At 40.0% G+C, this 16,445-nt stretch overlaps 1 protein-coding gene across 1 annotated transcript in view; it reads left to right on the plus strand.

Moving 5' to 3' along the window:
- The window catches only part of LOC120534912 (protein STPG3-like), a 39,777-nt gene that overhangs the window by 5,061 nt on the left and 18,271 nt on the right, over positions 1-16,445 (plus strand). Inside the window, exon 2 of the mRNA XM_039762418.1 lies at positions 5,729-5,793. Coding sequence (XP_039618352.1) covers positions 5,729-5,793 — 65 coding nt within the window. The remainder of the gene's footprint in view (positions 1-5,728; positions 5,794-16,445) is intronic.

Raw genomic sequence — 16,445 nt, forward strand, 5'->3', positions numbered from 1 at the left:
GATTAGTGCATCACATGATCTATTCCCATCTATTGGTTAAAGTGGTGCTTTGGTGCAATACGCTTCACCCTTGGTTAAGAGTTTCTTTTGACCATGGGTTAACCTGAGGTCAAGCCAATTACAGTACTTCCTGGGTAAATATGGCCACATTGCCAATGTTTAGTATGTCTTGGTGGATAAAATTTCAGTTCTTTTTTGTGAATTAGTTAGCAGTGAAGTTGGACAAAAAATAGGCATTTAGGTGACATTCAGCATTTTTTTTGTTTGTTCTTTTTGTTTGTTGACACTACTCTCTTCTCCCGGTATTTTAATCATACAGTAACCCTGTAGAACATTGTTCTTATCAGAATATTAGCAGGGCCCTCTGATGCTGCAGGTGCAGGACTGCTCCTAGCCTATATGAGATACCACAGCAGTATTGCTGAGGCATTAGTGTTATGAAAATGTTATGAGGCCTTTCTAAAACTGTCATGAACATAGAGATCTTAAGCACTAAAAGTCCCAAAATATCTCAAAATGTTCACTAGAAGGGGGAAACCATTAAACCCTGCCAAGTCATAAAAGTGCAAATGAAGAATCTTCCATCCATCCATTTTCTAACCCGCTGAATCCAAATACAGGGTCACGGGGGTCTGCTGGAGCCAATCCCAGCCAACACAGGGCACAAGGCAGGAACCAATCCTGGGCAGGGTGTCAACCCACCGCAGATGAAGAATCTTTATAAATAAAATATATTCTGTATATCATTAATAAAAATGTACTGTTACAACAAAGGCCTCGAGGATCACAAATGGCTAATGGATTGGCTGAAACAACAAAGACAATACAAAACAACCAATTTCCCAATATACAAATTCAAAGAATAGTTGCAAAACAGAACACAGAGGTCCGAAAAACTTTAAAACAGAAAAGCACAGAAAAATAACAATAGAAACTCACCAATGCCAGATTGATTCAATGAACCTCAGGAGACTGTGGATTTTCTCAGCTTGTTCAGGAAAGAGGGCATTCGCTTGAAGGGGATGGGCAAGTGGCCCCACCTCCTGGTGAATCACTCACAAAACAAATGCCATACAAAAAATGATTCATACACATATACAAACTAAATGATCAACACTTTTAAAAAGACATACATGAGAAATTTAAATCCCAGCAAGGGGAGCAACCCTGGCTGAAACAATAAAAATTTCCACAAACCAAATCAGGTCTTCCCAACATGCCTGGAATAGGCCTCACTCCAGTCAGCCTGACCTCTGAACTCACAGGGAAGCTTCAGCCTATTCTGGCAAAAATAAGGAACTGTCTTGTGAAGTTCAAAAATAATTTAAATCTCCTTAAATACACAAAAATATCAAAGATTCCCTTCAAAAGAGAGGGTGAGCCATAAAAATTATCTAGCTTAAGGGCAATGTTTAATACAAAATCTTAACAAAAGATCATTTATTTATTTGAAAGTCTCAAAGAAGCAAAAAAGGTCAAACAGCAAAAATAAAAAAATACAAAAGGGTTTGCCTAAAATGACATTCTGGAGCAAAGGAGCTCCAATATAAAATCCAAATATTAGAATCCATAAGAATAGAAACAAAATGGAAATACCAAAAAATCAATGCTTACAATTAATGCACTCTAACATCTTCAGTGAACCACTAAAAGATCTGACCATAAATAGGACAAACTATATGTTAAATTTTAAACATTTGTATTATAAGTTTAAAATTACAAAAACAAAAATATAAAAAATTATATTTAGTGATTTAAGGTACCTGTACAGTGATGATGTACCTGGACTTAGGAATCACTGTCAAAATAAGTATCAATGTTGTTGTAAATATTTGGAACAGATGGTAGGAGTTATTTTCGATCTCATTTAGCTCTTGTTTAGCTTCATTAGAGAAAATTTTTGCTTACATATGTATGTGGAACAATACAAAATATCCATGCCTCTCCCTGTGCCCATCAGACTCCTTAGATGGAGTTGAATTGTAATCAACCCCTTGGCAAAAGACTTTTAACTGAGTAGTGTGTGTGATATGCGTTCTCATCACACAAGATCAACTAGAAATCAAATGTCAGTACTTTTTCTGTCAATTGCTGTTTTGGGTTTGCATGACAAATCTTTGATTCTCTAGGTGATGGTGTTCCTTCCAAGACTTGTGTTGTTCACTTCTTGCTTCTTCTCTGGAAACCTGCTAGTGACCGCTTTAGTAAGGCACTCACTTATAAAATCATCCTCTACAAAATGATTCCAATGCAGGGTTATATGTTAATCTATCTCATAGCCCTTCTCTTGTGCTGGATTTGCACAAAACAACTGGTTTTGTAGAGCAGACAGCTTAGCTGCTAGTTGCTCAACTTTCAATTCTTGCTTAGCAGCAATGTGTGGCTTGAAAAACCGATCTTATTTCAATTCATAATATCTGGTTTCATTCTATTATTTCATTACTGTTAAACAACCAATCAAATTAAACAACTACACTTGCCTCTGAACTTAATGAAAACAAGTGTGTTTTACCAGCATGGCTGGAATTTCCTGTGATTGTTATCAACTTTTCATTTCTTCAATTTTGACATTTAGAAACAGCATTAATGAACACAATCAAACTTAGGAAAAAGGTAAAGAGGAGGAGAGGCAGGTAGCTGCTGGGTTTTGAGAATTGGTTTTATGTCATATCTGTGCCTACAGTTCAAAATAAGAACTACATTTTTACTTAATATCACATCATATTTATTGAGAGTACTAAATTAACTTGCAGGCCATTTAAGTTACTTGGCTGATCAGAATTAACCAGAAGACTATAGTTTGAATACCTTGGTACTAGAGAATGGAGCTCAAAAGTGTCTACTGTACAACATTTACTTGTATGGTGAGAGTTGTTTTATGTTCTGTTCTTGAAATTGGAGTGAAATCTATTTACAGTTGGTGTTTGAACCCCAAGTAGGGCCTATGTTCCTTGGTTCATGATTTTCATAGTTTCAACTTGCACTTTAGGACAAATCAGACTGTGACCACCAACATACTCTGAAGACGTTTTTTGCTGCCAAGTGTGATTTAGTAGGAATAATCATCACTTTTGGTGAAGTGAAGTGTGTTAGGGGTCCATGGTGTTGGAGTTAGTAAATAAAAATCACCTGCTGGGTGTTTAATGGAAAGATTGGGGCTGATCACGCTTGCACATGAATCATTATTGGTTTTAATTTTCTAACTGACTTTCCGCAGGTCATAGTCAGGGCACCACATCCACAGCAGTATGAAGGGGCCTGAGTAGGACAGAAAGGAGATCAACGAGAAAGAAACACAGTATCTAGGAAGGCAGAATCAGGAGTGTGAACAATCAATAGTGAGGAGATAGACAGTCAGTGTCCCCACAAATGAGCAAGAAGAATGACTTTCTGGGGTGGATCATCCCCCACTGAATGTTCAGAAGAAGTTAGGGCGATAGTGAGGAATCCTAGGGATGCTGTAGATACCAAAGCAGGCGTAGGAAAGACTAAGTCCAGTTCAAGGCATTCCAGCAGATACCTAAGGGTAGTGGTCATCACAAAAGGTGGCAAGAGTGAACATACTGTAGCCGTCTGCATCTCAGCTCTGCTGCAAGACTTGATGAATGAACTGGTGAGACAGAGGGAGAAATGAACGCTGGGCTGGCAGGAAAGTAAAGTAAAGGCAACCCAAGGTCTCTATGGTTTTTACACGGTTATTTTAACTTATTTATTGTTGGTCGTTATCCTCACAAATGCACTGATTTTATTAATTATTTATTTATTGAAGAATTTTTCACTGCACTTATTTATTCAACACTTTTTGTTGGAGTGATAAAAAGCACTGAGCACCTTTGATTCACCACCCTTGCAGTGTTGTTATGTGTCCTCATTCTCTCCAGTGCAGCTTAGTTTCAATTACCTGGGTTTAAGGGGAGTAGGCCAGATGTGGGCATCTCGGGTATAACATCACCTCCAAATACAAAGTCATGGTGTTATTCCACGAATGTGTGGCTTGCTAAAAGTAAATGGTGAATGGAAGAGTGCAAGTACTACTGGGTTTTTTTTTTTCACAAGTGAGGGTAGAGGTGTTGGTATGAGTGGTGCATCAATACAGTACAGTTTATGCCTTAGCAAATGGTGATTGTGAAGCAGTAGATAATTTCTCACAGTTTCTGATATACCAGTCAATCTACATTCCAACCGTTACCTTTAGTAAAGAGCCCTATGTTATGACTAAATAGAAAGAAGGAGGAAGAACAATGAAGAGCAAACCTGAGTCGTTTTGGTCATATTGAAACTTCCTCCCACTCGAATTGTATCTGGTGTGCCAAAATTTAAAAAGACTAATGACCAGGCCCATCTCTGCAGGCCTGGGTGTGCTTAGCAATTCCTGTCTGAAACTTTGTCAAGGGGTCAGATTGAGCCAACTCAGTGTATTGGCTGAGCTGCCCCTTCAAAACTAAAACTGAAACTGAGGATGATGATGCCAATGAAAATATAAAATACTACTGAATAAAAAGGCTTTTTTTTTTTTCATTTTTGCAAAAATTCTTACCAGAGAGGTTCTTGAATCTTTTTGCTTTGCAGTGCTATTTGATATTTGATGACATTTTTGCTCATTGCGTTGTTTTTTTAGGGGTGACGTTGTAGGAACAGAGGACAAGCTTTTAAAAAATCAGCTCTGATGCTGTTTTCCATCCTGTAGGTTATGGAACTCCTGCTTCCAAGGAAAACAAATCTGTAGATGGACTGAGGGGAGACTCATTATAGAGTCTGATGGCTGAAGGCACACACAACCTTACATAACACTCCTTGGAGCAACACAGTTGTCTCAGTCTGTTCCTGAAGGTGCTCTTCTGTTAAACCAAAACCTCGGACAGAGGGTGAGAGTCATTGTCTGTCCAGGATAGTCAGCAGTTTCATGAGTGACCCCCGATTTAATTCTTCCTTCAGTGAGTCTGGCCTGGCTCCCAAGTTTAAACTAGACTTTTTAATTAGTTTATTTAGTCTGTTGGCTTCACTTGCACTGATGACATTTCCCCAGTGCACTAATGCAGAGAAAAGTACACTAGCGACAATGGACTGTTAGGGAACATGTAAGAGTGATCTGCATACACCAAACAGCCTCAACCTCCTCATGAAGCAGAGCTGACTCTGACTCCTTCTGTATATTGCCTCTGTTGCAAATTAGGAGTTAATGGTTAAGGTTCCTATTTAGCCAATGCTGAAGTACAATTATTTTAGGGCACAAGTTAAGTGTTAAGAGTTAAAATACTTTTTATCTAAAACTGAGAGGGCAGGACACATATTTTGCTCCTGAAACCACCGTAGTACCAAGTCTAGGTTTACTTGAATAAACATTTAATTGCTATTACCTGCCATGAATGTATTAAAGGTAGAATTGCTAAAATCAATTTCATGTGATCACCCTGCAGATGGAATGATGGCACTAGTGGTTAAGGTGTTTGCCCTTTAATGTGTCACCTCATTTCAAAGTTGTTTAGATAGCAAATATATAAAAAAAAACTTGATGATGAGTTGAAGTGCAAATGGATCAGAGAGAGATTTTCTCCACTAAGGTTTTGTTTTCCTCTTCCCTGCTTTATAGCTGAATAGCACTAGATATTATCTATAGGATCTTTGTTCTAGGCATGTGACACTGTATTAGTGCATAGCATTATTTTGTAAAGACAGTAGTTTTAAATTGCATTGTGTTACACAAACTTTCATTTGATTTGTTTTTCAGTGGCCGTCTTCGGAAAAGCACTACAGAATCAAAGAATGAGGGAGATGCCAACCTCAAAAGCCCTGGTGAGTCAAGCCAAACAATTTAACAATAGCAGTAATGGTGGGGTGGATGAGCTAGGATTTTGGTAGTTCTTATCAATAAGAGATTGCACCATTGTTAGTGGACAGTAATGTGATTGACACTAGCTGAACTCTAACATTTGTTTATGGAGGCTTGTTTCCCAGGATACAACAACAATTTAATATACAACCTTTATTAAGACATGTGTGATGTTCTTCTTACACAGGAAACTTAAATCAGCAGGATGGTGATGTAGGGGTTAGTGCAGTTGTTTAACAGGTTCTGGTTAAAATGTTGGTCTAATCACTGTCTATCTGTCTGAAGCATGCAAGTTCTCATTGTTTCTGTGTGGTTTCTTGTCTTCATAATCTGGCTTTCCTTCCCCATCCTAAAATCTGAGAATTGGGATGAGTGGAAACTTTAGATCAGTTTTATGTGAGTGTGGGTCTACCCTGCAATGAACTGGCATCTCACCCATTGTTACTTCCTGCCCTATATTTTATTTTGCCAGCATGGGTTGTGGCTCTACAGCAACTCAAAAATAAACTAGGTGGGTTTACAAAACATGTGATAAATCAATTGCAGTACATAATGAAAAGAGTAAATGTCACGAATCAAGTTACACTGTATTATCAATCAGACACAACATTAAAAATCATCAGCCGAATATTGTGTATGTTCCCCTTTTGCCACCAAAACAGTTCTGATCCATTGAGGCATGGACTCCACAAGAACTCTAAATGTGTCCTGTGGTATCTGGCACCAAGATGTTAGCAGCAGTTCCTTTAATTTCTATAAGTTGTGACGTGGGGCCTCCATGGTTCATACTTGTTTTTCCAGCACATCCCACAGATGCTTGATCGGATTGAGATCTGGGGAATTTGGAGGCCAAGTCAACACCTTGACCTTTTTGTTATGTTCCTCATTCCATTCTTGAACAGTTTTTGTAGTGTGGCAGAGCACATTATGCTGCTGAAAGAGGCCACTGCCATCTGGTAATACTATTGCCATGAAGGGATGTATGTGGTCTGCAATAATATTTAGGTAGGTGATATGTGTGAAAGTAGCATCCACATTAATGCCAGGACCCAAAATTTCCAGGCAGAACATTGCCCAGAGAATCATAGTGACTCCACTAGCTGGCCTTCATCCCATTGTGCATCCAGCTGCCATCTCTTCCCCAGGTAAACAAAACACACAACTGTCTATGATCTAAAAGAAAACATGATTTTTCAGACTAGCCCACTTTTTTCGATTTCTTCATGGTCGGTTTCTTACAAGCATGTTTCCATTGTAGGCAATTTCACCAGTGGGCAGGGCTCAGTATGTGCACTCACACCAGTTTAGGTCTACACAGCTCCCATGGTGAGCAATGCAGCAATGCATTGTTTGTTCCAATACCTTTCTCTCATGGCCAGAAATACGATATTCAGCAATCTGTGCTACAGTAGCTCTTCTGTGGAATTAGACCAGAAGGGCTAACCAATACTCCCTGAGCCTGTTGCCGGTTTACCAGTTGTCCTATCTTGGACCACTTTGGGTAGGTACTAACCACTGCATTTCAGGAAGACGTGACATGGCCTACCATTTTGGAGGTGCTGTGACCAATTTGGTTAGCCATCAAAACTTGGCTCTTGTTAATGTTGCTCAAATGCTCTCTCTTGCCCATTTTTCCTGCTCCTAACATACCACCTTCAAGAACTGATTGTTCACTTGCTGCCAAATATATCCTCACCCTTTGACAGATGAAACTGTAACAAGATAATCAATATGATTCACTTCACCTTTTTTGTGGTTTTAATGTTGTGTCTAATCGTGTAAATAAAATTGAAAGTATCTCAACATTTCTCTCCCTCTGAATCCTTGAATCTTTTGGCTCGCTTTAAGTCAGCTCTAGTTCTTGTCCACCTTACACACATGTTCACACAGCTGTTGTTCTTGAACTTGAATTTTTCTTTCCCTGTAAATCTTTCTTTTGTTTTCTTTCCTTCTGTATTCATGGCCTTGCTTTTGATTTTGCCCTCTCTGTCTTCTCACACATGTTCTCATAAAACTGTCACACTGGGCCAATTTTGAATTGCCATTTAAAACAATGTTCACAGAGGGGTTGGGTGAGTGACACAGATATGGGGAGAGTAAGTGAACTCTATCCAGACAGTGACCAGACCAGAATCTCATCCCAGATACCTAAAGCCTTGAAGCAGTGCTAACCAACATGCCACTGTATTGAGCTAACATGGTTAAAATAAATAAATGAAATAACTGACTTGCTTAAATACTTATCTGCTGGTTTAATACTTTGTATTAGTATTGTCACCAGGTTTTAGGGGATGTCTATATGAGATCTTCATTTCTGAATTTTATTTTATTTTTTTTAATTTTGTCAAACCCTGTCAAGGCAGATAGAGACAATGAGCTAAATGTAATATTCTTTCCACAGCATTTTTGATGAAATGGTATTTATTTAACTATTGAGCTTCCTGTAAAGAGATTTAGAGCAGCTATAACATCCCATATTGAATTATCTACAGAATTTAAAAAAAAAATTGAGAAGTGCTGCTCATACACTGCCTGTAAACTCTTTAAACAGTCTCACTTGTTTTAGCTGCAGTAGATTTAGAAAGTATTCAGTCCCCTTCACTTTCTGCACACGTTATTGTGTTTTAGATTTAATTTTAAATGGATTTACCATAATGACAAAATGAAAACATGTTTCCACAAAGGTTTGTTTTTTTTTTATTATTAAAAACTGAAATCTCTTATTCATGTAAGTATTTAGACCCTTAATCCGGTACTTTGTAGAGGCATCTTTGCTAGCAAGTACAGCTTTGAGTATTTTTGGGAAAATCTTTACAAGCTCTGCACACCTGGATGTGAACAGTTTATCCAATCCTTCTAGCAGATTGTCTCCAGATCCATTACATTGGATGGAAAGCGTCTGTAAACTGCCATCTGGGGGTCTCTGCGCAGATGTTCTATGGGGTTTAAGTCTAGGCTTTCGCTGTACTCCTCAATGACAGTGAGAGACTTGTCCCAAAGTCACTGCAGCCTTGACTTGGCTGTATGATTCAGGTCATTGTCATGATGAAAGCTGAACCATCACCCCAGTCTGAGGGGGTGAGACTGGGGTGATGGTTGAACAGGTTTTATTTCTGGATCTATCTGTATTTATGCGCATTCATCCTTCCCTTAATTCTGACCAGTCTCCCTGTCCCTGCTGCTGAGAAGAATCCCCATAGTATGATGCTGCCACTACCATGTTCCACTACAGGGATGGTATTAAGCAGGTGATAAGCAGTGTCTGGCCTGCAAACCGACATAGTGTTTGGAGTTCTACTCAGATAGCTCAATTTTGTCTCAGCAGACCAGATAATCTTAATCTTCATGCTCTTAGAGTCTTTTAAATGCCCTGTTGCAAACTACAAGTGGGAGTTAGTCACTCTACTATGAACAACTGATTGATGGAGTGCTCTGATTATAACGAAACTCAAGAATTCCTAAGCACAAAGTCTCATGAAACTTCCAAAATGCCTAAAAGAGGGGCATTGCTAGTAGGAACAGGCAAGTAATAAGAGCAAACACAGGATCTTTACAAAATGAGATTTAGATAAGATATTTAAGATATTGTCTCATAGAATTGAGGGCAGTCATGGGTAGATGGCCCCACCTCTTGGGGAACCACTCATAAAAACACAAGGAACATAATGCATGTGTTGAGAATATATCACATAATAAACAAAAGTAAACATAAGTAAATACAAATTAGCATAAATAAAAGAATCAAAAAGCATGTAAAACAAGGATCTGAAATTTAACCAAGGGAGGAATACTGCCTGAAATATAGCACTGAGATGGTTATCCTTCTGATATGATCTCACATCTCAGCTCAGGTTGATTGTACGATCAACCCTAGGAAAAGTCCTTGTGGTTCCAAACTTCTTTTACTTGCCAGTTTTTGAGGCCTCCATGCTTCTGGGAACACTCAGAACTTTAGAATGTTGTCCTGAAATGCAATGTGAATTGTGAAACCTTATATACACAGCAAGTGTGCCTTTCTAAACAATTAAGTTCTAGAAACATCTCAAGGATAACTAAAGCAAACAGGATGCATGTGACCACAATAAAAGGGTGTAGATAGATAGATAGATAGATAGATAGATAGATAGATAGATAGATAGATAGATAGATAGATAGATAGATAGATCCAAACACACACACTATGATCTGAACATACACCAGAATAACCAAAAAGGAAGACAATTAAATTGGAATTGCCAGCAAAGTTAAGCCAAGGTGAACAAAGTCCCAATACCAAATACATCCATCCATTTTCCAACCCGCTGAATCTGAACACAGGGTCACGGGGGTCAGCTGGAGGCAATCCCAGCCAACAGAGGGCAGGAACCAAACCTGGGCAGGGTGCCAACCCACCACAGGACACACACAAACACACCCACGCACCAAGCACACACTAGGGCCAATTTAGAATCACCAATCCACCATGTCTTTGGACTGTGGGAGGAAAACCAACACAAACACAGGGAGAACATGCAAACTCCACGCAGAGTGGACCCAGGACGCGAACCCAGGTCTCCTAACTGCGAGGCAGCAGCGCTACCACTGCGCAACCGTGCCGCCCATACCAAATACAAAGACAGGTCAATAGCAGAGCAAAAAATCACAAAGCAAAGCAAGCCACAGTTACAGTAAGGCATTAGGCAGATGTATTGCTATTGGTATAAAGGAGCCCCAGTAGCATTTCTTACTTCTGCTGAATAATTTGTTAGCTGAAAGTCCTCAGTGTTTGTGTGTCAGAGAAAAGTTGTGCAGAATTGTTCATAATTCTTTCCTTTTTTGCGACCTCCAAGGATCAAGAGTGTGTCCCATAACTGAGCCTGCCCTTTAATTAGCTTGTTGATTTGGTGTTGATTTGGCCTTTCTTGAAGTGATATTACATCCTAAGCACACCACAGTATATAATATTATAGTGGCCAGCATAGAGTTGTAGAAGGTTTGAAGGATGTCATTACCAACATTAAGGAATGCAGTCTGTTAAGAAAAAAAGAGCCTGCTCTGCCCTTTCTTATATAGTTCCTCTGTGTTACAAGACCAGTCCAACCTGCCATTGATGTGGACCCCCAAGTACTTGCAACAATGCACCACTTCTACATCAGCTCCTTGAACAGTGACTTGAAACAGAGGCTCTTTGATGCAGCAAAAGTCAATAACCTTGGTTATTGGTAATAATCCTTGGTTTGGTTTATATTGAGATACAAGTAATTCTTCCTGCACCTAGAAACAAAGTTATTCATGTGACTCCTATACTCTTGTATCATCCCCCTAATCAATATACCATATAAGTATAGAATCATCTGATAATTTCTGCAAGTGACATGACTTGGTGTTATATTTATAGTCATTAATGTACAGAGTGAAGAGAAAAGGAGAGAGGACTGTTCCTTGTGTTGCTCCAGTTTTACTCACATCCATTTCAGAAACACAGTCTTTGAGTCTCACAATTTGAAGTCTGCCCAACAGATAGTCCATTAATTACTTATATAGATATGATATTTCAGCTTTTGATTTTAAATAAATTTGAAAACCTTTCTCAAAACATTTTTTCTTTGGCATATAGGTTGTTGAGTGTAGATTGATGAGCAAAAATTGCAACATTTATCCATTTAAAATTAAATCTACAACACAATGAAGTGTACAGAAAGTGATAAGGCCTGAATACTGTCTGAATCAACTATATATGTAATTTAGTATAACAGAGAACACTTTTCAAGTACTTTACAAAAACGAGATAGCAGATATTTATGTGAAATGTTTTTCTTTTATTTCTATTGTTGTGTGTGAAGGACTTTCATGTACAATAGGGCAAAATACACTGTTAGTAACAAAATGAGAACACTTGCAATGCAATCAAAAAATGACTCATATGGTGGCTAATATTCGTTCAGTTTTTAATTCCACTTGATGGTAGTGCCTCTTATGTATTATTTTTCATTATAAATACTTTCATACATAGTAATAAAGAGTCTTACTTACAAATTCATATGTACTAACATTCATAAGTTGACTCATGCTAACAATATAAAGAATATTCATTTTATGACTTAATGCAGACATAAATAGGAAATCTCTACATGTCTGTCCAATCCACTTAACTATGTTACATTATAACACAATCTCCATCACAGTTGAAGCATTTGTAGAAACATTTACAGAATTTTGAACACTCCCTGGTGGCAGCTTTCTAATTCAGCCATACCTACCATTTCTCTGACTGTCACATTTCAGTTCTCTCTGATGGCTTCTGCATTTATTTTCTTTGCTGCGTTCAATATTGGCAGTTTGTGGCCAACCACTATGGTAATATGCCAATGTCTTTGAGGTTGCATCTTTAAAGTACTTTACCCATTATCTAACACTGCTTTCAACCAAATAGGCATCTCCATGTGCATTTTGAGGTCATGCATTAATGTCAGCCATGGTGATTTCTTCCTTCACAAGACATTCAATCACTGTAAATTATTGAATATGTCTCTACAGTAGGTGCCATATTTTACACAAAAATACATATAACATGAACAATGAGACAGGTGATATTTTTCATTCATAAGTCTGACTACTAGTTAGAATACTTTGCATTTCAATATTGTCAGGTATTCCTTGCCATTTTCAGTATTCTCATTTTATATATTACCCCTTTACTGTATATTACTCCATCTGATCCTAAAATGAATTTAGTGAGTTTGAGCCATATAAAGTCCTTGACTCCTTCCTGATTTTCTCTATTATTGGAAATGTTTGACACTGAATGTTTTCAGGTCTTCAGCCAAAATCTATTAATAGATTAGGGACATCTGAGTGAAACAATAACATCTTTTTGTGCGAGTAAATGAACTAATGAGCAAAGCTATCCAACAACAACAACAACAACATTTATTTATATAGCACATTTTCATACAAAAAAATGTAGCTCAAAGTGCTTTACAAAATGAAGAATAGAAAAATAGAAGACACAATAAAAAATAAAAATAAGTCAACATTAATTAACATAGGATAAGTAAGGTCCGATGGCCAGGGTGGACAGAAAAAAACAAAAAAACTCCAAACGGCTGGAACAAAAAAATAAAATCTACAAGGATTCCAGACCAAGAGACCGCCCATTCCCCTCTGTCAATACCAAGTAAACACATAGCTTTGTTTCATTCATTAAAAATATCTGCATCCAAACATTAAGTGCAATAACAAAGGCACACACACAAACACACACACATATATATATATATATATATATATATATATATATACTCAGCAAAAAGAAACGTCCTCTGACTTAATGTGTAAATATTTGTATGAACAGTAAAAGAGTCAACACCATAAGACATAAACTAAAAATGTTTCACAATGTGTCCCTGAATGAAGGGAGGCTCAAAATCAAAAGTACCAGTCAGTATCTGGTGTGGCCACCAGCTGCTTGCAGTGCATCTCCTCCTCATGGACTGGACCAGATTTGTCAGTTCTTGCTGTGAGATGTTACTCCACTCTTCCACCAAGGCACCTGCAAGTTTCTGGACATTTCTGGGGGGAATGATCGATCCAAATCGATCCCGCTCCAGGGTACAGGCCTCGGTGTAACGCTCATTCCTTCGACGATAAACACAAATCCGTCCATCACCCTTGGTGAGACAAAACCGTGACTCATCAGTGAAGAGCACTTTTTGCCACTCCTGTCTGGTCCAGCGAAGGTGGGTTTGTGCCCATAGGCGGCGTTGTTGCTGGTGATGTCTGGTAAGGACCTGCCTTACAACAGGCCATAAAAGCCCTCAGTCCAGCCTCTCTCAGCCTACTGCGGACAGTCTGAGCACTGATGGAGGGATGGTGTGTTCCTGGTGTGACTTGGGCAGTTGTTGTGGCCATCCTGTACCTGTCACGCAGGTGTGATATTCGGATGTACCGATCCTGTGCAGGTGTTGTTACATGCGGTCTTCCACTGCGAGGATGATCAGCTGTCCTTCCTGTCTCCCTGTAGCGCTGTCTTAGGCGTCTCACAGTGCGGACATGGCAATTTACTGCCCTAGCCACATCAGCAGTCCTCATGCCTCCCTGCAGCATGCCTAATGCACGTTCGCGCAGATGAGCAGGGACCCTGGGCATCTTTCTTTGGGTGTTTTTCACAGTCGGTAGACAAGTCTCTTTAGTGTCCTGCGTTTTTAGAACTGTGACCTTAAATGCCTACTTTCTGTAAGCTGTTAAGGTCTTAACGACCATTCCACAGGTGCATGTTAATTAATTGATTATGGTTAATTGAACATGCATGGAAAACATTGTTTAAACCCTTTACAATGAAGATCTGTAAAGTTATTTGGATTTTTAAAACATTATTGTTGAAATACACAGTCCTGAAAAAGGGACGTTTCTTTTTTGCTGAGTATATATATATATATATATATATATATATATATATATATATATATATATATATATATATATATATATATATATATATATATATATACATATACAGCTGAAAATAACAGGCGCTCAATAGCATGACCAAATAACAAAGCAAAATTTAGACATTGTCTGAGGCTCTAAAGGTTCTGAAGAGTGGTCAGGCTTCAGGCTAGGAGCTCTGTACCACAGGTGACTCATCTGTCGAATGAGACAGTTACCTTCCAGCAGCACATTGGTTTTATAGCTCCTGGACCAGAAGAGGTGGTGTCAGGTGCCCTCAATAGGCATTTTCTCTGAGCGCCGAGTGAATGATGGTGCTTCCTAGTGTCCTAGTGTGATAGAGCTTATGCACATGTGTAGTAATACAAATATGTATATGTGCAAATGTACACACAAACACACACACACACATGCACAGACATATATATATCCATCCATCCATCCATCCATCCTCTTCCGCTTATCCGAGATCGGCTCGTGGGGGCAGCAGCTTGAATAGAGAGGCCCAGACTTCCCTCTCCCCAGCCACTTCTTCTAGGTCTTCCGGGGGAATCACGAGGTGTTCCCAGGCCAGCCGAGAAACATAGTCCTTCCATCGTGTCCTGGGTTTTCCCCAGGGCCTCCTCCCAGTTAGACGTGCCCGGAACACCTCACCAGGGAGGCGTCCAGGAGGTATCCTGATCAGATGCCCGAGCCACCTCATCTGACTCCTCTCAATGCAGAGGAGCAGTGGCTCTGCTCTGAGCCCCTCCCAGATGACAGAGCTTCTCACCCTATCTTTAAGGGAAAGCCCAGACACCCTGCGGAGGAAACCATTTCAGCCGCTTGTATTTGCGATCTCGTTCTTTCGGTCACTACCCATAGCTCATGACCATAGGTGAGGGTAGGAAAGTAGATTGACTGGTAAATTGAGAGCTTTGCCTTACGGCTCAGCTCCTTTTTTACCACGACAGACCGATGCAGAACCCGCATCACTGCGGACACCACACCGATCCACCTGTCAATCTCACGCTCCATTCTTTCCTCACTCGTGAACAAGACCCCGAGATACTTGAACTCCTCCACTTGGGGCAGAATCTCGCTCCCAACTCTGAGTGGGCACTCTACCCTTTTCCGGCTGAAGACCATGGTCTTGGATTTGGAGGTGCTGATTTCCATCCCAGCCGTTTCACACTTAGCTGCGAACTGATCCAGAGAGAGCTGAAGATCACGGCCTGATGATGCAAACAAGACAACATCATCTGCAAAACACAGTAACCCAATCCTGAGTCCACCAAACCCAACCCCCTCAACGCCCTGGCTGTGCCTAGAAATTCTGTCCATAAAAGTTATGAATAGAATCGGTGACAAAGGGCAGCCCTGGCGAAGTCCAACTCTCACTGGAAACAGGTTTGACATACTGCCGGCAATGCGGACCAAGCTCTGACACCGATTGTACAGGGACCGAACAGCCCTTATAAGGGAATCTGGTAACCCATACTCTTGGAGTACCCCCCACAAGATTCCTAGAGGGACATGGTTGAATGCCTTTTCCAAGTACACAAAACACATGTAGACTGGCTGGGCAAACACCCATGCACCTTCCAGGATCCTGCTAAAGGTGCAGAGCTGGTCCATTGTTCCGCGACCAGGACGAAAACCACACTGTTCCTCCTGGACGCAACAGGGATGCACCCAACTCCAATTCCTAGGATACCCTGCGTGAACCCGAGGCCCTGCTCCCCCAAGGCAGGAGGCCATCTAGCATCCAGGGGAAGGTTTTGCAGTGCCCAAAGCTGCTCCCCCTGAATATAATGTGCAGGGTCGTCCCGACTGGGTATGGACGTCAGCCGCATATCACAACTGTATATATATATATAAATCATCTGTAATAATCCAATACAATCCTCCACTCCCAGACATGTTGTCACCCTTCCTCCCAACTCAGCTCAACAATCTGGGGTTTCCCACAATCCTTTATAGTCCTTGACCCGGAAGTGCTTCTGATACCTCAGTTCATGTGATTACCTTTATTAACTTTATTTCTTCTGTCCTCGTGACTGTGAAGTACTTCCGGGCTATACTGAACATAAGAGTCCTTGAACTTCCCTGCAGCGTCCTCTGGTGGCCCCCACGGTATCTAGCAGGGCTGTGAAGGGAAACTCCAAGGTCCATGATGCCCTGCTGGAATTTGGGGCATCTCCATGTT

This window comes from Polypterus senegalus, chromosome 9 (assembly GCF_016835505.1).
Source record: "Polypterus senegalus isolate Bchr_013 chromosome 9, ASM1683550v1, whole genome shotgun sequence".
Classification (NCBI taxonomy): Eukaryota; Metazoa; Chordata; class Cladistia; order Polypteriformes; family Polypteridae; genus Polypterus; species Polypterus senegalus.